The sequence below is a fragment of the Myotis myotis genome, unplaced genomic scaffold, assembly GCF_014108235.1.
Source record: "Myotis myotis isolate mMyoMyo1 unplaced genomic scaffold, mMyoMyo1.p scaffold_m19_p_8, whole genome shotgun sequence".
NCBI lineage: Eukaryota > Metazoa > Chordata > Mammalia > Chiroptera > Vespertilionidae > Myotis > Myotis myotis.
In genome coordinates, this window is record NW_023416390.1 from 59662114 (window position 1) to 59689336 (window position 27223).

At 35.3% G+C, this 27223-nt stretch overlaps 1 protein-coding gene and 1 pseudogene across 3 annotated transcripts in view; both read right to left on the minus strand.

Moving 5' to 3' along the window:
- Positions 1-721: 721 nt before the first annotated feature.
- LOC118662372 lies at positions 722-872 on the minus strand (annotated as a pseudogene).
- A 10892-nt stretch (positions 873-11764) lies between these two features.
- KCNJ3 (potassium inwardly rectifying channel subfamily J member 3) overlaps positions 11765-27223 on the minus strand; it is a 140646-nt gene continuing 125187 nt past the window's right edge. For 2 of the 3 annotated variants that reach the window (XM_036320715.1, XM_036320714.1), the window contains exon 4: positions 11765-13540. In XM_036320715.1, coding sequence (XP_036176608.1) covers positions 12954-13540 — 587 coding nt within the window. In that variant the 3' untranslated portion in view covers positions 11765-12953. The remainder of the gene's footprint in view (positions 13541-27223) is intronic. The other variant, XM_036320716.1, reaches the window with a different exon arrangement.

A 27223-nucleotide genomic window follows, 5' to 3' on the forward strand; every position in this document is an offset into this window, starting at 1 on the left:
AAGAGGTCCAGCATCAATATTTTTAAACCTTTGCTTTTTCAGAGTTTACATTTTACCACCTTATAAAAAAAAACAATTTAATACTCTTGAATGTAACAAGAAAAGCAAAGAGAGGAAATAAACGTTTAAACAACGCTTTCCTTTGGGGATGGTTCAGGTAATTTGTAGTGCCTGACTGCAATAGTTGAGAAAAGAGAGACATTTTTGTGGAAGTCTAATGAGATATAAAAAGGTCTGAAATTATTGGCTGCTGCTGGTAAATTGTTGTCTTTGTTCTTTACAGGAAAGAAGAATGACACAAAATGATGTCCTTACCTGTCAGGAGTGAACTATTGCATTCAGTTACAGCATCTATATTAATCTATGCAGTTAGAATATATTCTTGTTTTTTGCTCCTTATCTTTCTTGTGTATTCAATTTTATTCATATTTTCCTATAATATTTTTAAGCCCCCAACATTCTTTTTCTGAGGGATGTGAGCTATAAATAAAGTTTAATAAAAATATACTGGTTCCAAAAAAATGAAAATGTGGAGTTCATTTATCTCTGGTGTATATTGGAAGAGTGAACTTTTTAATGTACATATCTGATCCCACCACCCTTTTATAATCTTTAAAAGTTGTCTTCATAGAAATCCAACTAGTTTCTAGGGGTTAACAAATGAATGGGCCCCTACTAACCTCTCTAATTATTTTCCAAATTAATCCACTTCTCACATCCCATGGTTTAGTCTTTCAGAATTACTTAAATTTGTAAAACATAATATTGTTTCCAAACTCCATGAATCTACACATGCTGCTTCCTTTAGGTCCCCTCTTTCTGATTAAGAACAGATACTACACTTGATCTTAGCCAAAAGGCCGAGAAGCAATAGGTCCCCTCTTTCTATTATCTATATAATTTCCTCAAATTTCTGAAAACATAATTCTAATATAGCCTTACTACAAAACAAGATCTTTCTTTAGCCCAACACCAATCCCACATTAGATTTGAACTGGATTACCTGTTTTCAGGGTACGCTCATAGTATCCTGTGCAGTTATGTTTCAAACATTTAGAATGCTGCAATTTCATTAGCATTAGTGGATCACATTGGTAATAAGTTTGGAGCTCCTTTCTTTTATATGGTATACTCCAAGGATACCATATAATCTATAACATAATAGGCCCACAAAATTACCTAAACAAATGATTATTCATGTGAAGTTGATAGGTTTCTGTAGATATTTCAATCCTGAAGTTAAATTCAAACTGGAAATGAATGCCCAGAAAGTTCATGTCAAAAGGAATGGCAGGATACAAATAAATATTCAGATTTCAGTTGCATTTCTATAAACAAATAATGAACTATCAAAAAGGGAGACTAATAAAACAATCTCATTTACAAATGCATCAAAAAATAAAATAAAATACCTGGGAATCAATTTCATCAAGGATATAAAATACCTGCACTAGAAAAAGTATAAAGATACTAGAAAAAAAGAAATTGAAAAGGTACAAATAAGTGGATGCATATGCCATATTCATGGATATGAATAATTAACATCATTAAAATATATATATACTACCCAAAGCAACCTATAGATTCAATGCAATTCCTAGCAAGATGCCAATTGCATATTTTACAGAAATAGAACAAATATTCCAAAAATTTATATGGAACCACAAAAGACCTGACATAGCTACAGCAGTTTTGAGAAAGAAAGCCAAAGTTGGAGGAATCAGATTACCTGATATTGAAATATATTACAAGGCTACAGTAATCAAAACAGCCTGGTACTAGTATAAAATAGACATATAGAACAATGGAACAGAATAGAAACCCCAGAAATAAATCTCCTTTAAGGTCAATTAATATTTGACAAAGGAAGCAAGAACATTCAATGGGGTAAAGGCAGTTTATTGAATAAATGGTGTCAAGAAAATTGGGCAGATAGGTGCAAAAAATGAAACTAAACCACTTTCTTACACTTTACACAAGAATAAAACCAAATGGGTTAAAGACTAAAATATTAGACTAGAAACGGTAAAAATCCTAGAAGAAAACACAGCCAGTAAAATCTCAGACGTTTCTGGTAGCAATGTTTTTTTCTGATGTATCTCCTAGGGCAAAGAAAACAAAATTAAAAATAAACAAATGGGACTACATCAAACTGAAAGGGTTTTGCACGGCGAAGAAAACCATGAACAAATGGAAAGATAACACACTGAATGGGATAATATATTCACTGAAAAGATAACACACTGAATGAGTTAATATATTCACTGATACATACGATAAGGGGTTAATATAAAAATTTATAAAGAACTTATAAAACTCAACTCCAAGCAAACAACACTCCAATTAAAAGATGGGGAAAAATTGAATAGACATACAGATAGCAAACTTTATGAAAAGATGCTCAATGTCACTAAGTCTCAGAGAAATGCAAATTAAAACCACAAGGCGATATCACCTCATACCTGTCAGAATGGCTATCATCAATAGATCCATAACAAGTGTTGGCAAGAATGTGGAGAAAAGGGAGCCCTTATGCACTATTGGTGGGAATGCAGATTGGTGCAGCCACTGTGGGTAGCAATATGGAGTTCTCAAAAATTAAAATGGGCCCAGCGGTATAGCTCAGTGGTTGAGCATCGAGGCAGCCAATCAATGATTCTCTCTGATCATTGATGATTTTATCTCTCCCTCTCCCTCTCTGAAAATCAGTAAAATTTAAAATAAATAAATAAATAAATAAAATGGAACTGCCTTATCATCCACCAACTCCACTTCTAGGAATATATCCCAAGAAATCAGAAACACTGATTTGAAAGACTATATGCACCCCTATGTTTACTGCAGCATTATTTACAATAATCAAGATTTGAAAGCAGCCCAAGTCCATTAGTAGATGAGTGGATAAGACAGCTGTGGTACATTTACACAATGGAATACTACTAGGCCATAAAAAAGGAAGTCATACCCTTTGTTACAGCATAAATAGACCTAGAGCAGCGGTTCTCAACCTGTGGGTCGCGACCCCTTTGGGGGTCGAATGACCCTTTCACAGGGGTCGCCTGAGACCATCAGAAAACACATATATAATTACATATTGTTTTTGTGATTTATCACTATGCTTTAATTATGTTCAATTTGTAACAATGAAATTGGACATCACCACAACAAGAGGAACTGTATTAAAGGGTTGTGGCATTAGGAAAGTTGAGAACCACTGACCTAGAGAGTACTATGCTAAGTGAAACAATCCAGTCAGAGAACGACAAATACCATATGATTTCATTTATATGTGGAACCTAATGAACAAAATAAGCTAACAAAATAGAAACAGACTCATAGACAAAGAACACAGACTGAGAGCTTCCAGAGGGAAGGGGAGTAGGGCTGGGTGATAAAGGTGAATGAATTAAGAAAAAAAAACAACAACTCATAAACACAGACAACAGTATGGTGATTGCCAGAGGGAAAGGGGGTTTGGGGAGGTAAGAGAGGGTAAAGGGAAGATAAATGATAATGGAAGGATACTTGACTTGGGATAGTGAAAACACAATACAATATACAGATGAGGTATTAAAAAACTGTACCCCTGAAATCTATATAATTTTATTAATCAATGTCACTCCAATAAATTTAATTAAAAGTTAAATAAATACATTTAAAAATACAACAAAGGACAATAGGTGGCACAGTGTCCACATGGCACAAAGTAAGAGGCCCAGCTATATACAGGGCATTCATGTTTGACAATTTGGAAAGTATTAGGAGGGTACTGGAGAAAGCAATCAATAAAATATATAACCAGTTACTTAAAACTACCTTACCTTACTGGTTCAGAATAGACTATTGGCATGAATACTGGTCATTCACAGTTTGTGTTCCATTTCAACTGTAAACAACATCTTGATTCTTCCCAAAGCAATTTTTTCCCTCCAACTTGATCATCAATAATTATGGATGGATTGAATAAAAAAGAAGAGAGAGAGAAAGAGAGAGAGAGAGAACACTCATGGACATGGACAATAGTGTGGTGATTGTGGTTGGGGGCAAGGGTAGAGGTGGAAGAGGGCATGGAGGGGATAAATAGTCATGGTAAAAAAAATAATGACTTTTACATTAATAAATCAAAAGATTATGGTTTATCCTTACTTCTACTTTCTGTAAGAAACTGTGTAATTCTATCATGGTATTGATCCAAATATATCAAATATCTTCCACTCAATCTCTTCTTTAAAGTTGAATATCAACTCTGTAAGGCTGCTAGAATGAAAAGGGACTGGCTTTAAATATAAATCTAATGTTAGTAAACTATGGTTGGATCAGAGAGTTCATTCAAATGTCCAAATCTACATATTTTAAGTAAAGTTGTAAATAATGTAAAATATGAATCTAAGAATGCAATATGATTTCATACTATTAATTTTGTATATAAGGAAAGTGAGAGCCAGTGAAGTAAAGCCTATAGATGGTTACAAAAATATGAGTCTCTATCATAATTATTATGTGCACAATTTTTCCTATAATGCATGCTTTATAAAACTGAAACGTCCCTCTACAGTAAAAAGGAAAGGGCGATAAAAGTTGATGATAAGAAATCATTTTAGAGCGTCGGCCTGTGGACTCAAGGGCCCCAGGTTCGATTCTGGTCAAGGGCATGTACCTTGGTTGCGGGCACATCCCCAGTAGGGAGTGTGCAGGAGGCAGCTGATCGATGTTTCTCTCTCATCGATGTTTCGAACTCTCTATCCCTCTCCCTTCCTCTCTGTAAAAAATCAATAAAGTATATTTTTTTTAAAAAGAAATCATTTATTTAGGAATCTATCATAATAAAAGCATAATATGCTAATTAGATTGGACATCCTTCCAGATGAAGCTGGGGCTGCCAGGGAAGCCCGGGTGCCAGGTGCCAGAGGGAAGCCGGCGCTGGCAGCTGGGGGAAGGAAGGCCTACTCTTGCATGAATTTCGTGCATTGGGCCTCTAGTCTTTAATAAAAAAGAAGCCATAAATCTCATTAGATATCACAAGTCATTTTCATAACAATGGGATACTAGGTAGAAGACAGGCTATCATCTTTCACTTACAAAAATAAACCTGCATCTAAGTGACATCTTCACATTTACCCTTCTCATTCAGTCAGCCACTGAAACAAATGTGATCAAAGTGCCAACTCCCAAAGGGCCCATCCAATGTGTCTGCATACAGTTCATTGATCATTTGGCTAAAATACAATGAAATTTATTGCTAAAAGTAACTTCAGGTCATAAACTTTCATATATTTTAAGTGTCTAAGTGGCACAGTAATGTTTTTATGCTAACAAATGATACCAGTTTAAGGCTGATTTACTGAAACCTAAACCCACCGTTGATATAGTTTTAAGACCCAAGGGCAGGGTGGCTAACCAAAAAAAAGTGGATTTTACATACAAAGTTAAGATATAACAATCTATTTCTTGAATCACTGTTTTTTGGATGTTATTATCAATCTATTTCTTGAAACACTGTTTTGTTTGTCTGTTTTCTCCATGAAGAATTGTAAAATGAAACCTGGTCAGACATTTGTTCACAATGACAAAAATAGATTCCTAAGAGAATAATTAATGTCTTACTAAATACTGAGGCCCGATGCATGAAATTAATAAAATAGTAGGCCTTTCTTCCCCTGGCTATGGCACCGGCTTCCCTCTGGCATCTGGGACCCAGGCTTGCCTCTGGCTGCCAGTAGGCACCTGGGACCTGGACAGCCCCGGCTTCATCTAGAAGGTCGTCCGGAAGGACATCTGGTCTAATTAGCATATTATGCTTTTATTATTATAAATGTTTCTTAACAAGCTAGGATGTAATTAATTTTTTAAAATGCCTGCTCTTATTTTTAAATCTACATAAAATTATACTTAGATTTGGGGAGGAAATGTTTTATTGAAATTAAACTCTCTTTATATAAAAGGGGATAAGTAAGAAATGTTGTGAGGTAGTCAGAATAATGACCCTCAAAGGAGTCCACGTGAATTTGTTTCTAGAACCAATGGATATGTTACCTTACTTGGCAAAAGGGACTGGCATATGTGACTAGATCAATAACCTTGAGATGAAGGTATTATTTAGATTATAGCACAGTGGGAGAGAGAAAGGTAGAAGAGTCACAAAGACACAGAGATTCAACTTTGCTGGCTTTGATGATGGAGGGAGGGGGCAATGAGCCAAAGAATGTGGATGGCCTCTGGAAAATGGAAAGATCAATGCAATCAATTCTCTTCTAAAGCCTCCAGAAAAAAAACAAACAAACTAAACAAAAAACACAAAAGAACCACAGTTGTGTTGACATTGATTTTAGCCAAGTGAGACCTATGTTGGGCTTCTATCTACAGATTGTAAGGTAATAAATTTGTATTATTTATGCTGCTAATTTGTGGTAATTTGTGATAACAGTGATAGAAAACTAATGCAGTTATGCTAACCTTTCTTCTCAAAGTAGCAGATTAAATACTATAAGTACTTATTCCTACTGCTTCCTAAAACACTGAAATTATAGAGAATTTTAAAAGCTTAGCAGAGCAAAGAGGTCAGGAAAGGAGACAGTAGCAAAATAAAACTTGAAAGTCTGTTTTAAAGGCATATTTAGAGAACAAAAAAGTTATTGAAAAATAAAAATGTTATAGAAGAAATGAAAATCTTGGAAGAGAAATGAAATCAAATAAATGGACATAAACTGAAAGTCATAAAACTTAAAATTAAGGACATCTTCAAGAATGTAGAGAAAAAGTACATAACAATAAGAAAAGAGAAAATGTAAGAACATTAGAAAATCATTCCAAGAGTTCCAACAGGCAAATAATGAAAATTCTAGGACGACAGAATAGAGAAAAATAGAGGGAAATAAAAAAAAATTAAGAAAACTGTCCAAACTGAAAAGGCAGAGCAAAATGGACTAAATTTGACTCACACTTAGGCAGAACATCTTGCAAATTAAGAACAGAGGGCAAGATTATAATGTTCTGAAAGCTTTAAATTAAAAAGGAATTAAAACTCAGAGGAGCATCAGACATCTCAGTAGCAACATTAGACGATAAAGAAAAAAAAAAAGAAAAAGAAAAGAAACAATGTCACTGAAATGTTGAAGGAAAGTGATTTCTACACCAGGCCAAATTATTAATATTAGTTAGGAAGTACAGATTGATTATTTTAAAAATCAAAGTCTCAAAAAGTTCACTATCATATTTTTTTATGAGAAGCTCCTGAAAAATGTGTGTAGTGAAAACAAAGAAGTAAACCAAGAAAAGATGAAAATACATGCCTCATAAAACAGGGTTTCTACATCAAGAATGCCATAAATGGAATTCCCCAGCATGATGATAAAGGGAGATCCCAACACAATGGGAAAATGATCAAAACATATGGGCTCAGTCAGAGAAAGATAAATAACACATGATCTCATTCATTTGTGGAATATAATGAACAACATAAACTGATGAACAAAAACAGATCCAGAGATAGAGAAGCATCGATCAGACCTCCAAACCTCAGAGGAAAGGCAGGGGAAGGTTGGGGTAAGGGGAAGAGATCAACCAAAGGACTTGTATGCATGCATATAAGCCTAACCAATGGACACAGACACGGAGGGGCAGGGGGATGGGAGAAGGGCATGAGTGGGGGGTGGGGGGCAATAGGGGGATAAGGATACATATGTAATACCTTAATCAATAAAGAAAAAAAAAAGACATGGGCTCAATTGTTATAGCACTTAAAGAAAACACTGATAGTTAATCTAATTAAAGCATGCTGTAACAACATTGGAAATTTAGGGTAGGGTGGATATGGTGGAGGTGTAGTGGGTAGCAAGAGTTAAACAAAACAAAACCAAATTGGATTTTCATCTACTTCAGTTAAAAGCAAATAGATAATGTTCCCAAATGGAAAATCAAGAAGCAATTTAAGAATGGTTAAGGGATTTGCATGTAAATAACAGTAGAACCACCCAAGAGGGCAGGGACTTCTCATGTTTGTAGATTTAATTTAATTAAAAACAGACTAAATGGACTGACTACCTGAGAATTAGTTTTTTTCACTGTAAAATCTCTACCACATAGTTGTTTCGAAGATTCAAATAATGTGGGCAGATCACCATGCAAATGATTGACATGCGGAGCTGGGAAAGGATAAGCAGGAGTTAGGGATGAGATTCTTAGTAAGCAGTGAGGAGGTAAGGGGCCCTACCTTATTTGCTGTCCACAGTACTCATTGATCACACAGAGCCCAAATATTCTGAGACAGCCAAGATTTCAAGACTTTTCAGGTAAGAAAATCAGAATTTGAAAAAAGAAAAAATATATTCTACTAAATGATGAGATCCATTTTCTTTGAACTCCTCTAGGCCAGAAGCTGTAAGAACTTGGCTTTTTGAATTAATTCTGAGAGGTACCAAGGAGTTGGCATATTACATATCACAGAACTGGCCTGATCCAAAGTTAGGAATACTATATGCTTTTTCTATGAAACTCTTTCAAAAAAGCAACAGAACACTTTTTAAAAAGGTGACCTCTTATTTAAAGAAAACAAGGATTTGTCTGTTGTACTTACTGTGGCTTTTGAAACACTCTGGCTCAGCAAAGGAGAAGATGTCCATGAAGACACCTCCAAGAAATGCAGATCTCAAATAATGTGCATGAAGTCCAGGTTCCATATTTCTGACATGTCTCACCAATAAGGAGCCAAAATAAAAATTAACCTCAAGGATGGTATTGTGACGGATTAAATTATTACCTTTTAGGAGTTAAGAGTCTTCTGATAATCACATTGAATCAAGAAATATGAGTAGTTAACTGTTGGGAGGTGGAAAAGTAATGCACACACTTTAATATTAAACCCAATCATGATTTGAAAGTTAAATATAGTTTTTATAATACTGAAGTTGCAGTATTGAATATATGATTTTATATTTTTATAACCTAAATGACCTTGTTCATTTAAATAATTATAAATTGCATGCCAGACAATGAAATTAGTTTGATGGTAATTAAGTATTTATGTAATTCAAGCACAACTACTGAAGTAGAGCTCACAGATGTGCTGTGCATCCAAGGTGAACTCTCTTCATGGTATGGAATGATAGAAAATTTCATAATACAGTGTGTAAGACACCTTCCCATAATCACACTCTTCCTCCCACAGAAATGATCCATTAAGGTTCCATCTTGTCTAGACAAAGTGGCTCTTGAATAATCAGACAGCTAAATGCTTTTGTATAGTATTTAAAGCCATATATGAATGTATTTAGAACAGCATAAGAATTTTTTCAGAAATAATTAATGATATATCCTTATTTTTCATTTGGTAAGTATTTATAAAAGCCTATTCACCTATTGCTGAAAGTGATGAATAATATTTAAAATGAAGATGAGCATTATCAAAATAATTGTATTTCTTTTATTTACATCATTTTGATAAATAGAATGAAATATTTTATCATGACAGGAGCTACATACACCATAAAAATCCCATAAAAAGGGATTAGTTTGCAGTTGTTAAATAATTATTCAGTTCAATGAACACATTATATTTTGGTGGGCTGAAAGCTTCATTGGCTTAAGTTGACTTTTACTCTCTTTGATTTGAGCTTATACAAGTTCCTGAAATGGAAACGCCACAGGTTTATTTTTTATTCAGTCAATAAAATGCATAACATTTCACTGCTGAGAAAACATGTCACGTGTAGAACGAACAAATGTTACACAAAATCACTTTGATAAGAAGTCACCTCTTCTAAAATAATTATTTCACCCAGTCACTTTTCCATATATGAAACTGCAATGATTTTGTGTGGAATGATCAGTGTCAAAAAAATCAACAAAGGGAGAATAAAAGCAATTCTTTATTTTTATCCAAATATATTAGACTTTATAATTTAGTTAGTTTCAACAAAAATGTAGAGTCACCATATAATATATCATTCAAACCAAGACACTCTAAGAGTGAAAGGGAGTGCTGTTAATAATTACACAGGTACAACAGGACAAGCTGGCACTCTTGAATGGAAACTGGGACTTATGAGCAACTTAGCAATAGGGGTTAAACTGCAATTACATGCAGAAATCATATCTTTCCCATACATATGTGGTAAAAATAAAGAAATAGCATTCACTAAGAAATATTAATTTTGGCAAGAGGGGTTGTTTTCTCATCATCCAAGTCTCTGTTTAAGTATCACCCCCTCCCTAAACCAGTAACCTACTCTAAAATGATTATTATTTCACCCAGTCATTTTTTCATTTTACCCTGTTTTCCTTTCCTTAAGTAATATGTTACTATCTGAAATCATCTCATTTGTTTTTTGTCTGTCTCACGGTGCCCCTCCCCATTCTCCTACTGATATGCATTGTTCAAATGGGCAGTGACCTCCTCTGACTTAGTCATACCCAAATCCCCCAGGAGCGAGAAATCCTGGGACATAAAAAAACAAAGCATGCAAAAAAAAAAAAAAAAAAAAGTTAAGTGAATTAATGAAAATATTTGGAGAGTTCATTTTGGGGCCCATATTCTACTTGGTATCAAAGACAAAATAGCTCTCCAAACTGAATTATGGCTCTATTTAGTTTTCAGTGTTTGGGCTAAATGATCTATGCAGTTTCTTCCACTGGTAATAAATATACTATCCCCTCCCACTCCGCCCTCCCCTCACCCCCCGAAACTCCTCTTTCTGCTACTATTTCACTTCTTATATCCAGCAAAAAGGAAAGTTCAGAGATTAAGGGGTAGGGCAACCAGCTTTATTCACAGTGGATGGATGCTCAAGGTTGATCATTTTGCCAGTAACAATTCCCTGGTATATGTTTGCACCTACAGAATTTGGTTGATACAGAGGTAGCCAGAAGGTATTCTTGTAATCAGTGATTGAATTGTTGATGTAATAATTTTCCAATAAGGGAATTATCACAAGATTGCTAAAAACAGGAAATGATGAGTGCCCAAACCAGCCATTAAGGATTTGCATGTTAATAAGGACAAATAGATTAATTATGGGCAGACTTGCACTGCAATGTTCAAAAAGTTTTATAGGAAAATCCATTATATTCTGATAAAGAGCACTTATAAATTTTCACTAAAATATCTGCATTCCAAATCTTTATTTTGTAGTTGTTCCGCCAAGCAATAGCTTTGATTCTGTAATGAATTATAAATATAAAACCTTAAGGTTAAAAAATAGTACTGCTAAAATTATTTTGGTAGGCCAGGGATCCAATATACCAATGAAATCAGTGTTTAACCAACCAAACAATAACATCAAAAAAGAAATGGATGGGTAAAATACTTGCAACTCATCAAATTTTAAATTCTCTCAAGTATATACAAAACATTCGTCACAAACTGAGTGACAGGTGTTGGATAGGATAGGTTCCCCAGGTGAGGAAACAAAGTCTGTCCTCTTACAACTAATGCCATCAACAAAAGAAAGGCATAAGGAGAGAGAATCGGAGGGAACTCTGTAAACTGTATCAATGTCTGTCTGCTGTGCTGTACACCTGAAACTAACACACACAAAAAAGTGTTGAATGGAAACTGTAATAAAAAAATAAAATTAGCCCAAATTGCGTGGCTCAGTGATTGAGCGTTGACTTAGAAACCAGGAGGTCATGGTTTTGATTCCCGGTGGGGGCATATACCCGGGTTGTGTGCTAGATCCCCAGTGTGGGGCATGCAGAAGGCAGCTGATCTATGATTCTCTCTCATCATTGATGTTTCTACTTCTCTTCCCCTTTTCCTTCCTCTCTGAAATCAATAAAAATGTCTTTAAAATTTTTAAAATAAAAGAAATCTCTGGAAAGAAAAGAAGACACTCAATAAGACATATATATTTAAAACATAAATATTTATCATCTCTTTCAGTGTATTGTTGTGTCTCCGCAAGAAAAAATTATTGGTTTTTGAAATGACAGAAGTTTCAGAAACAAAGTGGAAATTGACTCATTTTGAAACAGGGACCATTAATTATGTAATTTCACACATTCTCTGCATTCAGTATAACTTGGCTACTGACTATCACAATGACTCAACATTTGTTCAGAGCTCACAGTTGTGTTAAATCATATACAAAACAGGTGTCCAGATTTTAATTAGTCCAGGAGAGGACCAATTCTCAAATTTATTTATCTTTATTTCCCCCCAGTACTAGCAAGTTTTAAAAATTGTAAAAAATCTTCAACATATTGATATACTCTAAAATTTACAAGTTAAATATATAATGGTTATATTTTGGCAGGGCCGTAAATAGCACAGACTTGTGTGACTCCCTCATATAAAGTACAATTGAAACCCTTTCAGGACCTTAAACAGCAGAAAACATTAAATTAGATTTTAAAAATGACAAATAATTTAAGGCTAAAATATTTGGTATTAATAATTAATGCCAGTAGCCTTCCTAGCTTAATAAAGTAAACATGCACAAGAACTACAACTCTGAACAAAACATCACAATTTTATCAGATATATATGTATGTATGCATGTGTGTGTTCATATATATATGTATATATGTGTATATACATATACATACATATATGTAGTTTTATCGCCCTGAAAGATAGCTATTCATCTTCGGCTTAATTTACATATTAGAAATGTCATGGAGAATACCACCCCTTTAAATATATATATATATTTCCAGAATATACAATATAAATATACCATATATAAATCATGCCATAAAACTAAATGCAAAATTTGCACATTATTGCATGCATGATGTGATAATACATGCCCATTAGTAGGAATTTCCTTATGATGCCCTCCCTTCACAACGTTTGCTTTCTGCACAGTAGTAGTACTTGGGAAATAAGGCTTCTCAAATAAGCATATCTGACTGGGGAGGAAATGTACCTTTCAGATTCCTTAGAGAGGATTCCCTCATCAGCCAAATATTAGATTATTACTAAATCCCACAGTAAATAATGCCTAAGAGGGTGTTTGTTATGTGAATCGATCAGAGTTCATTTTCCTTAATTTGGCGGGGAGATTCCCCTCCATCCTGGCTCCTCCCCCAGCCATCCTTTGAAGCTTGGGTGGCAAGTCAGCCACTGACTGGCTCATGGGATCAGACAACATCTTGGTGGCTTTAGATACCAGTTTTTCTTCTGAGTTGCCAGGAACTGAGCTTATTCGTTGAAGTTTCATGGGCAAATCTCCCAAGCTGTAGGCTTTTTCTGAAGTTGTAGAACTCATCCTCAACAGTTTCCTGGGAAAGTCTTCTCTTCCCGTCATTTTCTGCAGCTTGGATGGAAGTTTTGTACTAATGTCATCTAGGCCATCTAAGCAATCCACAGAATTATGTCTTTCTTTGCTGTTAGTTATGGCTGGTGCTATTAAAGGGGATGACATAAGAAGCATTTCTTCCTGTTCTTTCACACTGTAAGGTGTGGTGGGGACTTCAAATGTTGCATGGAACTGGGAGTAATCAACTTTAAAGAACCCTTCTTCTAAGGAAATTACAGGGAAAAAACGATGACCCCAAAGAACTTCATCTTCAGTGTATGATGTTCGAGCTTGACAAGTCATCCCTGCAAGCAAAAAAAAAAAAAAAGTCCTTGATAAAACTTATGCATAGTGGAAGCACAAGTGAAGCTAGTTTGAACTAAGGAATTTATCTTGGTTTCTTATTTAAGCTTTGGAGTGTCCATCTGAGTAGAATAAGTAACAGAATATGTTAAAAGTTTTCATAAAGGTTGGTAGCTTAGAGGCATATACTTTCTTCCAATGAAAAACATGGGGCACTTCATGTTTAGAAGTTAATGCACCAATAGCATACTTAATTGTTTATCCATAAACCAAAATAAAAGGGCATTGAATAATAGCAACAATAGCAACATATTTATCTCTATAAGGAGATAAGTGTAGAAATTACATAATAATTTTCCATCATTCAAGAAACAGTGTGATTAATGAAACAAACTTGCCTTTGAATCCAAACATTACCATCGTGTAAACTTATGAAATATATTTAACTGAGCATCACTTCCCTATTCTGTTGAATAAAACATGGAAAATAACACCAGTGCCACAGGACAGCACTGAGATTGAAATATAATAAATAACATGTACAGAAATGTAAAATATGTTGTATAATGTCTACACACAGTTTGTTCTTATAAATGACAGCAAAAATAACTAACCCAAGTATTTCCTAAATAAATAAAAGTTGGAAATATGTCTTTGTTAGATAATGGGAAGTCATTGTGGTGGCTCCATTCTTTTGGACCTTTAAGACCAGGTAAAGTTTTGGTCAAGTTAGAAATCTACATGCTAAAATCAGTAATCTGGGCCACGTGATGTTTCAAGTTCTATTCCTGCTATAAGAATCTCTGAAACCGATGCTGGATATCAAATGCCAAATTTTACTATTTATTTATTATATCACTTGGACATTTACCTCATGCTAGTTTGTTTTACGCAAGTGTGTTCTCTTCATAAACAAATATTTAAGACTAGAGGCCTGGTGCATAAAGATTGATAGCTTAGAGGCATATCCTGGCCTGCGGGATCGAGCCTAAACTGGCTCTCCGACATCCCCCAAGGGGTCCCGGATTGCAAAAAGATGCAGGCAAGGCCGAGGGACCCCACCGATGCACCATCGGGGCTGAGGAGGGATGCGGGAGCTTGGCCTGCTGGGGAGGGAATGCAGGAGGGCTCCAGGACATGTCCAGCCTGCCTGGTTCAGTCCCGATTGGCCAGACCCAAGCAGCAAGCTAACCTACCAGTCAGAGTGTCTGCCCCCTGGTGGTCAGTGCACATCATAGCGAGCAGTTGAGCGGCCTTAGCATATCAGTAGCATATTACTCTTTGATTGGTTGAACGGATGACTAGACAACCGGGCACTTAACATATTAGGCTTTTATTATATAGGATGAGTTACTATTAAATCAGTCAACTTGTAAATATTCATTGTGTGAAGACTGGAAGTCTATGAATAAATTAATAACATATCAAATTTCAGTCTTATATTAGTCAAAAGACACAATTTCTCTAAGTTGCAAAATTTACTACTTCCCTCTACCTTTATTCTCAGACTTCTATTAGAAGCTATTACAATGTAAAATGATAGATGAATCTTTAAAAAAATGCATCTCTTCAATAATTAAGTGTAATTTAAACAATGACAGTCTTTTGTCTTTCATTTCTATTCTCCCTTTGTCACTTTATAAATAATTTCTATTGTGTTTAAGCCTAGAATAGTTTGCATAAAGGGACATTCTGTCCTTTCCCCCTGACTAATAATTATACATACAATACTTAGAATAAAGTGCATAATTGAAAAGCCATATTAAAGATAAATCCTTCATTGATTCTTTCCAAATATCTCACCTTATATTATTATCAGTTATATATCACCAAAGAATAAGTTGTTGCCACTTATAATACTGTCTTTTTCCAGAAAGTTTTAAAAGAAACTTATATCAAAAATAAATACTTATCATATCTCAGGCACTATTAGCTTCTCTCTCTACATTATTTCTAATCTTCAATATTATCCTGATATGAAAATATTCTTACATCCATTTTTAAAATAAAGAATATGTTATTCAAAGAGTTTAAATATCTTGACCTTTCTTGGGAGCAAATCTAGGAAGCTGTAGAAAAAAAAAAGGTGTCAGTATTATTCTAATTTCTGGGGTTGTTGTTGCTGTTTTTATTTTGCCATCTGTATATTTGTTAAGAAACCAATTTTAAGGAACCTATCAATTTAACTATGATGCTAAAAATCTGTTAGTGACCAAGTATCAGTCTTAATAATCAACATTATATCAGGAATAGCCCCCAGAAATCTATATATATAAAAGCCTAAGTGACTGCTTGACCGTCCGACCAGATAGTAGCTATGATGTGCAATGACCACCAGCGGGTAGACGATCAACACAGGAGCTGCTGTGCTGGGGTGACTTGGTAGCTGTGGTTCTTTGGTGACACTGGGAACCAGAGAGGAGGGAGCCCAATTCCAGGGTGCATCACCCAAGAACCACCCTCTCGTAATCTGGGACCCCTCGGGGGATGTCAGAGAGTCAGTTTCGGCCCAATCCCCACAGGCCAGGCCTGGGGACCCCACTGATGCACAAATCAGTGCACCGGGTCTCTAGTATTTATATATGAAGATAACAATATTAGTATTAAAAGTTTAGATCCTAGATTTGTTCAGTTATTTCTACCAATAGAGAAAACACTGGAACAAAATTTAAAATCAAAAGTGTATGAATTTGACTACCAATTCCACTACTAAATAACTTGTGAAAATTACCTAAAGCTCTCTGAACCTTGGTTTTCTCTTTTACAAAGTAGAGATAATGACACCTTCCTTTATAATGCTGTTGAGAATTTGAGATAAGTGAAGAGTACAGAACAAAGCCTAGTATTTAGGCAATGCTCAGAAAATTATGACTGCTGTGCTTATCCTTCTGTAGTGATCACTTGCAATTCCTGTTCTTCCTGTAAATTAGTTATATTGAATTAACATAAGGAAAAATTCTGACATATTAGTCATTTGTCCCATATGAGAAATAAAGAAAATTAAATTTAAAAATCACTAGATATCAGATAGCAAATCTCTTTTATAAATGGTCAATTAAATATCCAAAATTTTTTAAAATATAGAAAAAATGCATTACTTATGTTTGCAACATTTAGAGTTTCTTAATATTTTCCACCTGTTATCTCTGATAACATAATAGCAGGAGAGGCTGACTGTGGACTCGGTGTATTGCAAAGACCTGCAGCAAGCTGAGTGACTAAATCCATTATCATACTTCGGTAATGATCCCAAGAATATTTGCCAGCACTTTAACTTTTGTTTGTTCTTCTGCTGTTTCTTTTACACTTTTATTAGATATAGGTACACAAACATCAGACATTTCCATTTTAAAAATATCATAGTTTTTATACATGGTTTCACTTCAAAATACTCATATGCAATCAACCTCTGGATAACGATAGGAAAGCATTAAAAGTTGGATAACAGGAAATGTCTATGATGGTCACTCCGTAGTTTAAACAAGGTGCTAACATAACATGCAATTGAGAGACTACTTCGTTTTACAAGTTATTCCAAAAATGGTGCTAAAAAAATACAAATTCCAGTTGAAAAGATTTAATGTATAACTCTGTTTTCTAAGAACATGTATGTATCATAGTGTTCTTCCTTCTAGAATGTGTTATTTTCTATTTCTTACTCTAACCCAAATTATTTTAAAATAATTCATACTTGGATCCATAATTGAAAATGTCACTGGAATCAAAATTAATGCAGAAAAATAGCATTATTCAAAGGGTACGATATGATGCATCACTTAACTGGCAATGCAACTGTTTGCATGTTTTAACCAGATTCCAGATTTGAACAAATGTGATGAAAGTCAACACAAGCTCATCTCTGTGGAAACTGGCAAAGCAACAGATGTTGCTTCTGGAAATAGCTGGGACTTTTGAATCCTTAGATGAAAAACATTTTTTTGAGGGGTGGGGGTGGGGATTTATTCTGTGATTCATGGATAAAACCTCTATATATTATTGTTTCATCTAATTCATTCCAGTGTCAATATGTCAATCTAAAAGGACAGAAGCAATGTAGGCTAACGCCTTTATTTTTTACTTTTTCCTTTCCTGATTATGCCTTTCCACCATGCTATTATGACCATCTATTGAACCGAATCGAATGTTCATTCAAATAAGAAGCCTGAACGCTTTTTAAGTGAACATGGCAGTGAGTTGTTATTTGACAAGTCCTTTATTCACCTTTCAGAATTCTTCTAACTCAATATATCCTGGTCAGGGGTGGTACGTATGTCGCCGACATGAGGTGAGTAGGAGATTGTTAAATACAATATAACCAGGCCAAGGGGGCTGTCTGACTGCTGAGACACAGAAACTATCAAACAATCAATAGCTTCTGCACAGTGGAGGCTTTATCGTAACCTTACTATAGAAGGTGGGAAGTGGGAGAGATTAGGAGTGGGGAGAAGGGGGAACCTAGGGTGGAGGTGGGGGGAGAGAGAGGATTCTCCTGTAATGGTGGTTGTGTTTCATTATGTACGCTGTAAACCAAAAGAGAAAAAAAGCAAATCCTCAATTAAGTCATGTAATAATAATAATAGTTAATATCCCTTTAGGGCTTACTACGTGCAAGTGTCTTTCTAAGCACTTTTTGCATATTATCTTGAATCCTCAGAACAACTCTGAAAATTAAGGGCTGATTTCATTAGTTTCACATGGACGTTGTGATGATTAAATGAATATGTATAAATTGGATGCACAATAAGTATTGGCCATCTTTTCCCAGAAGATGTCCTTAAATACAGGCTATACTACTATTCTACAAATGTCATTAATAATGCACTCACATCCACACACACACACACACACACACACACACACAACTGCGAAATTCAGCCAAATCATATTTTGTTTTTATTCCTTAAATCTATCATTTTTGCCTATTTTTCTTCAACAGGGCAATTGATGAATAGCTTAGCATGCACAGTATGAGTTATATTTACAAAGTAATTTTCTAGACCGCTCTCTGGTTTGCTCTGAAGATTATTGAACAAGGTCTGTAGCTGTTTCTTCCCTAAAGTACTTCCAAAATTTCACCCATCCCCCAAGACGTAATAACTGTAATGTTTACTTGGCATTCTCGGCACGATCTCTACTATCTTGCACTGAACTGAACCCAAATTTAAAGAATAAACTTTTTGAGGAAGCAAATGATATCTAAAAGAAATTTTGTTAAATAAAACATAAAGACACTGTGTACACCACTGTTCAATAACACTACCATTGTGACATCAGGCTCCTCAGGGATATAGGCTGCAAAGCTGCTAAGAATATGTAATTGCTTCCAGAAACTTTACTTTTCAAACAGATGCAATCTCTTTAAAGCTCAATGTACTCTGTTCAGATAGACTTTTTAGAGAAGTTTCTGGCACGGAGTCAACCCAGTATTATCCTCTATTATTCACAAGCAGTTGTTCTTACCATGTGTTCTCGTGTATCAGTTTGCTGTTATTGCTCAAGCTAGGTCAAAGAATTCTAAAAATAAATAAAAAAATAAAAACAAGAAGGAAGCCCCGATTATATTTGTTAGAAAATAAAGTGTCAATAAGAAGTTTAGTAACAAATATTTCAAAAGGAATAGTTTCGGTTTCTAAGTTCTCAGAAGAAGAAAAGAAAGGAAAGCCGATTTTCAACCATGACCACTAGAACACGTTAGCTCCCAAAAAGAGATATAAGTGCAGGTGCTATAAAGGTCAAAGGCAGGTAGAAAATCCAACAAGGAATTCATGGTCATACTGCTAAAAATATATTTGAAAGACATGGACTTTGAATATAAACTTGAGATTGTTGCTGTTTTAACCACACACTTTTAGTAAGACCTTGGGCATATTATTTCAGTTATCTGAACCTTGACTGAGATAAATTATGGATAGTAATAAGGGATAATATGTAATTTATGGGTTTATTACAGTTATAAATGATATATTCTATTTAATGAGTCTACTATATTACCTGAAAATAGCTACCAATAATTGGTAGCTATTATCAATCATTATTATTATTGAGGTTCCAATTAACTAAAAGGTCGTCTTAGATATATGTCAATTCTCTAGTGATCACCTAATTTCTTAGGCTCCACTTAAACAGACGAAGTAATTTTCACCTTGTTAAGTTCTATTAATTTGATATAGACCATGTTGTCTATACTTATTTGGAGTATGAAAAAGGCCTATTATTACACACAATATGAACTGGATCAAGTCTAGCATTGTCGATCTGACCTGCCCTGCACTAATGTGACTAACTTTACAGTAGCAACTACATCTCACAAAATAGATAAACTTCTTGCTGCACTACCTCTGGCTCTCCACTCTGACTTCATATAGAAGTATGACAGAACTTTCCCAGTACACTTTCAACTGACTGCCTTCATTCCCCTCATCTAACAATGGAAATGTTCCATTCTTAGCACTTGGTTTTCTCTTTTCCTTCATAGTATCTACTATAACATGCTTCCTTGTATTGCCAATTATAGAAACACTAGAGGCCCAGTGCACAAAATTCATGCACTGGTAGGGTCCCTAGCAGCTGTCGGCTGCCAGCCAGGGCCTCCCTCTCTTCCCCCAACCGGCCCCACCCCCTGGTCGAACTCCTGGTTGAGGGGACAATTTGCATCCTATGCTTTTATTATATAAGATTAGCAACCTAAATTCATTCATGTTATTGTTTACTCCTGCAAAGTTATGACCTTTAGCTTCCAAAACATCTTAATGTCATAATGTCATAGACACAACGCAACCTAATCACTGTTGGGGAATAATCCATATTATAAGACTGACTTCAGAAAAAATACTTTTCTAAGAAAAAATGTAATAAATTTCTAGTGTGAAAGAAAACAGAGCATCTTTAAGATGACAGTGGAATTAATTTATTTTGGAGAAGATGATTCCTAGTCATAGAGAAGAAAACCGTTCGAAATAATGTTGGAAGCAATAACACATATGTAAACTTTTAAAAAATGTTACATGTAAGTTACAATAATTAAATGTTTAGATTAATCCCTGTTTTTAAAAGATACTCCTAAAACTTTGCTTTCAAATATAAATTCATAACTATTTTGAGTGGTATTATGGTGGAAATAGGTTGAAATCCTACCCTGCCCTACTGTGATGGTATAAGAAAGTAGGGATAAGTAACTTTTAAACTATGTAATATTAAAACAAAATAAATAAATAAATTTAAAAAAGAAACAAACAATAACCCCCCAAATTACTATCATGTCTTCCTAGTTCCTTCAAAATCTAGTTCTAAGTTACCATTACATTTTATCTCTTCTAAAAACCTTAGTAATAATAACCATAATACATGGTAAACAATACCAGCCAGGTCCTAAGTGTTTTGTACTATGTATGTTATTGTATCATTCTCTCCAACACTCTAAGAAGAACGAACTATTATTTTGCTCATATGACAGATAACAATACTGACATATCAGGAGGAGAAATATCTTATCCAATGATATATGCAAGAGATGGTTTTAGTCAAGAAATATACTCAAGCCCTCAAATTCCAGAGCCAGCTTTTTTGACCTCTATTCTATTCTGCTTCTATTTTCTTGGACAACTTTCCCATTAGTAACTATTGTTTTCCATGCACATTTCTTGGTCCATGCTGTTTCAATGGCTTGAAATGTCCTCTTCCATCTCTCCATCCATTGACATAATAATTCATATTCAAAGCTCAGATCACATGCTATTAATTCTATGATTTAATTTTAATTTATTGATATATATATATATATATATATAATTGATATATATATATATATCATTGTCATGCACACATGTGCACATGGACAGGCACAGGCACCCACATTCCTCACTATCTAGGTACTGTACATATTTCAATGACATACACAATTAAGTTCAATCATTAGTAGTGCTTAACATTTATTAATTTATGAAACATCTTTGTTCTGCCAGGCACTCTCTTAGGTCCTAAATTAAAAGGTGCCACGGCAACGCGGGGGAAAAAAAAGGATGAATCCTTTCAACCTCCATGGCTTTGAAACATATATTCTAAAAGTTCAGTTTGATCAGTAAGTAGGGGGGAAATTCTCAAAATAAATGATATATAATCACTCTATAAAATATGAATAACTCTTGCACAAAGAAGTAAGACACATTTGCTGGTAAGTTGCATTCAAAGATAACCAGTTAGTTTATAATTTCACTTTTGTAAAATTATATACCAATAAATGTATTGTCTACATACTATTACTGGAGAGGTTAAATTCATCTGCATTTTATTAAATCACAGGATAACTAAATTAATTGCATATTATGATACACTTGCATACTTCATCTCTAGTTAAACCTCGTTTTGGAGAAATTTCTATCCCTCATGAAGCTATAACAGATCACTTTATAAAATAGGCTTACTTAAAAACACACACATATTTTTATTGATTTCAGAGGGGAAGGGAGAGGGAGAGAGAGAGAGAAACATCAATGATGAGAGGGAATCATTGATCGGCTGCCTCCTGCATGCCCCACACTGGGGATGGAGCCCACAACCCAGGCATGTGCCCTTGACTGGAATCGAACTCGGGACCCTTTAGTCCACAGGTCAACACTCGCTCCACTGAGCCAAACCAGCTAGGGCAGGCTTACTTTTTATATAGCCTGCTACTTCTTTTTAAATCACTAACTAAAGCCCTTTTATTAACATCTTCTTTGGCAGAAATTCACATATATTTTGTTTGCTTTCAGGCTTAGAATGGAGCCTGAATAAATATTTGCAATTCAGCAGTTGTTCTGGTTCTATGCTTTTCAGGGAAAGGTCAGAGTATTTTGCTTCTAATTTTGCTGTTATGTTATTTTTGAGCCTAAATGAAAAATAAAGTCCATATAATTTTATGAGAACTATTACTGAGTGTTTGTTATTTTAGATGTGGAAATGCCACATCACAGCAATAATCACAAATACATGATATTTTAGTACATCTATTTTAAAAGAAAAATTAACGATTGGTTAGCACCGTGGTCGGCAAACCGTGGCTCGCGAGCCACATGTGGCTCTTTGGCCCCTTGAGTGTGGGTCTTCCACAAAACACCGACACACTCAAGGGGCCAAAGAGCCGCATGTGGCTCGTGAGCCGTGGTTTGCCGAGCCGCAGTTTGCTGACCACTGGGTTAGCACATGGAAGTCTTATGAAATAATTTTATTTTCTGCCCTCATAAACAAGTATTTAAAAGTCAAACTATTAAGTGTTTCCCAAATTACATAATTTCTTATCTCCTTTGATAAGAAATAACTATCTCATAAAAATGCTGAGGAAAATATCATATAAAATGCAAACTTCCTTAAATTTGACATTTGCAGAAAGCAAATAATCAAACTCCATAGGTTTATGTTAAAATACAGCTCAACTCCTAAGGCAGCCTAGATATTCTCCCAGGTTTTAAATAACAAATGATCTGTCAACATGCATTCTGTTAATGTAGAGAACCAAGGTCTAAGGGTAAAATTCTCAGCTGGCCTGGTGACTTTCTGGGGAAATTTTATCACATATATCTTGGCAGGATGTCATATAAGTTACGAGCAGAACTGTTTATATCATATAGATGATACTAAGATATACAACATATAAAACTGCTTAATATTCAAAGGCTTATTAATGTTGCAAAAATAATGTAGCCAAGTTCTAATCAAGGAAGTTAGTGGTGAAGAAAGAGGAAAGGCAGGTGAGTTAATCCACTTAGAATATTGTAAATCAAACTTCCAGGCCAGATGTCCACTTAGGAATTATAAGATAGAATTAAAAACTGGTAAAGAACAGACCTATTTGGTGGCCACAGGTATCAATTTTGTGTTATTCATAATCAGATACTACAATTTATATATTCTACCAATTTTAACAGACTTTTCAAAAAAACAAATGCAAATAAGTACTAGAAAATAGCTTAATATCATGAGTTATTTTATTTCAAGTAATATCTTACTCTGCCTGATAAACAATCCAGAAGTTAACAAATTAATATTTCATTTGATTGACCTAAAAATACAAATACAAAAATTGAATTGTATTTGTTTAATCCTCTTTTATATATATATATATATATATATATATATATATATATATATATATATATATATTAAACAGGGAGACAGGGAAGGAGAAGGAGAGAGAGATAGAAACATCAATAATGAGAGAGAATCATTTATTCGGCTGCCTCCTGCATGCCCCCTACTGGGGATCTAGTCCCCAACCCGGGCATGTGCCCTGACCTGAATCAAACCATAACGTCCTGGTTCCTGGGTTGATGCTCAATCACTGAGCCACTATGTCCGGGCATCTCTTTCATATATATTGACATAAAATTATCCAAAATTATTCTGAGACTGTTTCATTCACTAATTCATGTCTTTATTTAACCAAATTTCTACAGAAAGAAATGACAAAAATTTGCATTTGGGGGATGAGTCAAGAATAATAGAACTATTTTAAGTGAAATAAAAAGAAAAAATATTTGAGGTAATGATTTTCTTAAAAATGGGAATGAAAGCTAATTGGCAGGCTAGTTGAGGAGTAAGTTTTATTTCAGATATATAATTATAAAGTAATTTAGATAATCCATAACAGTACTATCATCTAATATCTACTGCACATATATTCTAGAATTTATGCTAAAATATTTAAATAAATTATTTTGTTTTCAAATTCCCTGTGGAATAGTTACTATCTTCTTTTTTACATGATAACCTTGCATCTAAAAAGTGGGTAAAAGATCTGAACAGACATTTTATCAAAGAAGATATACAAATTGCAATTGCTCATATAGAAAGATGCTTGACATCATATGTCATCAGGGAATTGAGAATGAAAACAACAAATGTTGGTGAGGTATTGGAACAACAGGAATTCTCATTCATTGTTGGTGGAAATACAAAATGGTACAGCCACTTTGGAAGACAGTTTGGTGGTTTCTTACAAAATTAAACATGCTATTACCAGCAGGTGGTCATCCCCCGAGGGGTCCCAGACTGTGAGAGGGCACAGGCCAGGCTGAGGGCCCCCCCCAAGTGCACAAATTTTTGTGCACCGGGCCTCTAGTTACCATATAATCCAGCAATTAGGCACTTTAGAATTTACCCAAATTTGTTGAAAATTTAATGTTCACACAAACATCTACACACTAATAGTTATAGCAACTTTCTGCATAATTTCCAAAACTGGAAGCAACCAAAATGTCCTTCAATGAGTCAATGGATAAACCTGGTATATATATCAATACAAAGGGATGTTATCTATACTAATAAAAGCCTAGGTGGTGTCTCACCCCCGCATCATCACAAGATAGCTGCCCCCACATCATCACAAGATGGCCACCCCCACATCGTCACAAGGTGGTCGCCACAAGATGGCCAGCAGGCAAGGGCAGTTGGAGGAGATCAGGCCTGCAGGGGAGGGCAATTGGGGGCGATCGCACGGGCAGGGGAGAGCAGTTGGAGGTGATCAGGACTGCAGGGAAAGGCAGTTGGGAGCAATTGGGCCGGCAGGGGAGGGCAGTTGGGGATGATGAGTCTGGTGGGGAAGGGAAGTAGAGGGTTTCAGGCTGGCAGAGGAGCAGTTAGGTGTCAATCAGGCCAGCAGGGGAGCCGTTAGGGGGCAATCAGACTGGCAGAGGCGTGGTTAGAGGGTGATCAGGCTGGCAGGCAGAAATGGTTAGGGGCAATCAGGCAGGCAGGCAGGTGAGAGGTTAGGAGCCAGCAGTCCCGGATTGTGAGGGATATCTGATATTGGAGAGGGTGCAAGCTGGGCTGAGGGACACCCTCCCACCGCCCCAGTGCATGAATTTTGTGCACAGGGCCTCTAGTTCAATGATAAAAAGAAATGAGCCATCAAGCCACAAAAAAGATATGAAGTAACCTTATCTGCTTCTTCCCTCAAGTAACACATCATTTTCTTAATTTTCCTTTAGACATCAGTTCTTTAAGTACATATAATATCTAATAAATGGTGGAAAAAGTAGTGCTTATGATAAATACTATTATATAAGACTAGGGCCCAGCATGTGAAATCGCGTGAGACCCAGACTCGGTGCACCATGGGACGCAGCATCAAGGCACCTCCTGGTGACTGGTCTTTGGTCGTTACAGCATTACAACCACTGGGTTTTTATTATTTAGATTTAAGCCTATGCTAGTTAAGAGCATATGCTAGGATCTTAATGAAGAAATGTTCCTATTATCATAAAAGAAAGGGGAAAGTACATTTACTATTTTTCAAAAGAAACAGAAGGTAAACATTCAAGACTTCAATCTGCCAGAGGCAGATTTAACATGATACTTAAAAGCTTAAGCTTCAAGGACTTTCACTAGCAGGCATCTTTTCCATTTTCATAAATTTGATTTCATAATGTTGTATTCGTTTTTTCCCCTTAAAGAGAATGTTCTAAATGATGGAAGCATTCATCCTTGCCTAGATTTGCTCCTGCAGAGTGCAATAACGTAATCAAAACCAGGTTCACAACTTAGACTGCAGGCACAGTTAAAAAGATTTGCCATGACCTTGAGAGATTATTTTGGAATTCATTGGTTCTTGATATTGATTAACTTTGGAAGGAGATTATATGTTCTGTCTACCTTTTATAGACATTTCCCATTTCGCCTCCAGTCCACATCTCATTCATAGAAATTGGCCACTGAACACTATTTCTTAACCTAATCTCATGTGACCCCTCCCCACACCCCAAAGCTAGTCCACAGCACCTGGCAATTACCTTGACCTTCCTCACATTTCCATTCTTCGCTTTCCTGGAGGACTAGATAAATGTTGTAGACAAGTCTTTGGTATTCTACATTGAGGGAAAATTGTACTTATCACCTGAAAAAAATGTGTTACTCCCCTCAGTGGGTGGTAAGTGATGTGTTTTATCATAGGCTTGACACTGTCTGATAGTGTTTTGCAGAAATCACCTTGACCTTTCAGGGCAAGACTGAAGCAGGTACAGCAGTTGGGAAGCTGTGGTAAAAGACAGCTACCAAGCAAGTGTCTGTGAAGATGCATCGAAAAGATATTTATTTAAGAGGCAAATTTAACAGGACTTGACAACTTATTGGATTTAGAAGGTGAGAAAGACTGGCAACCAATGATTTCTTATTGTTAGAATGATGAAAATGGCCATGCCTTGAAATTTTACTTGTACTTCTTGTAAGAAATGGGAGATTAAAATAGTAAATTAAATCATAACATTTTGTTTTCTTAACTTTAGAATTAAAATTGTCAGACAGTTTTGTACCCTGGAGCCTGCCAATTTATAGTCTTAGCAGCCAGTAGCATGAAAGAAATAACCATCTTCATCTAATCATTAAAGAAAGAACAGTACTTCATGCTAAACTGTCTCTTCATTCTGCTAAGCTCAAAGGAAATGTTATGACCGAAATGTCACCTCAAATTCCATTTCTATATCTGGCATTAATTATAGCTTCTTTGTTTTACTCCTGGTCAGACAGAGCACCGGCCAGGTCTCAGCCAACTAATCAGATTAAAAAAATGCTTGACGCGAATCTTAACACAATTGTTTCTCCAACACTCTTTTCTGAACACATAGGATCAATAATCTTCAAGTGATCTAGATGAGGTTAAAATATACTTTTAATGGAAGCCATTGACTTTCCTATAATTAATAGGAATCTGTTCG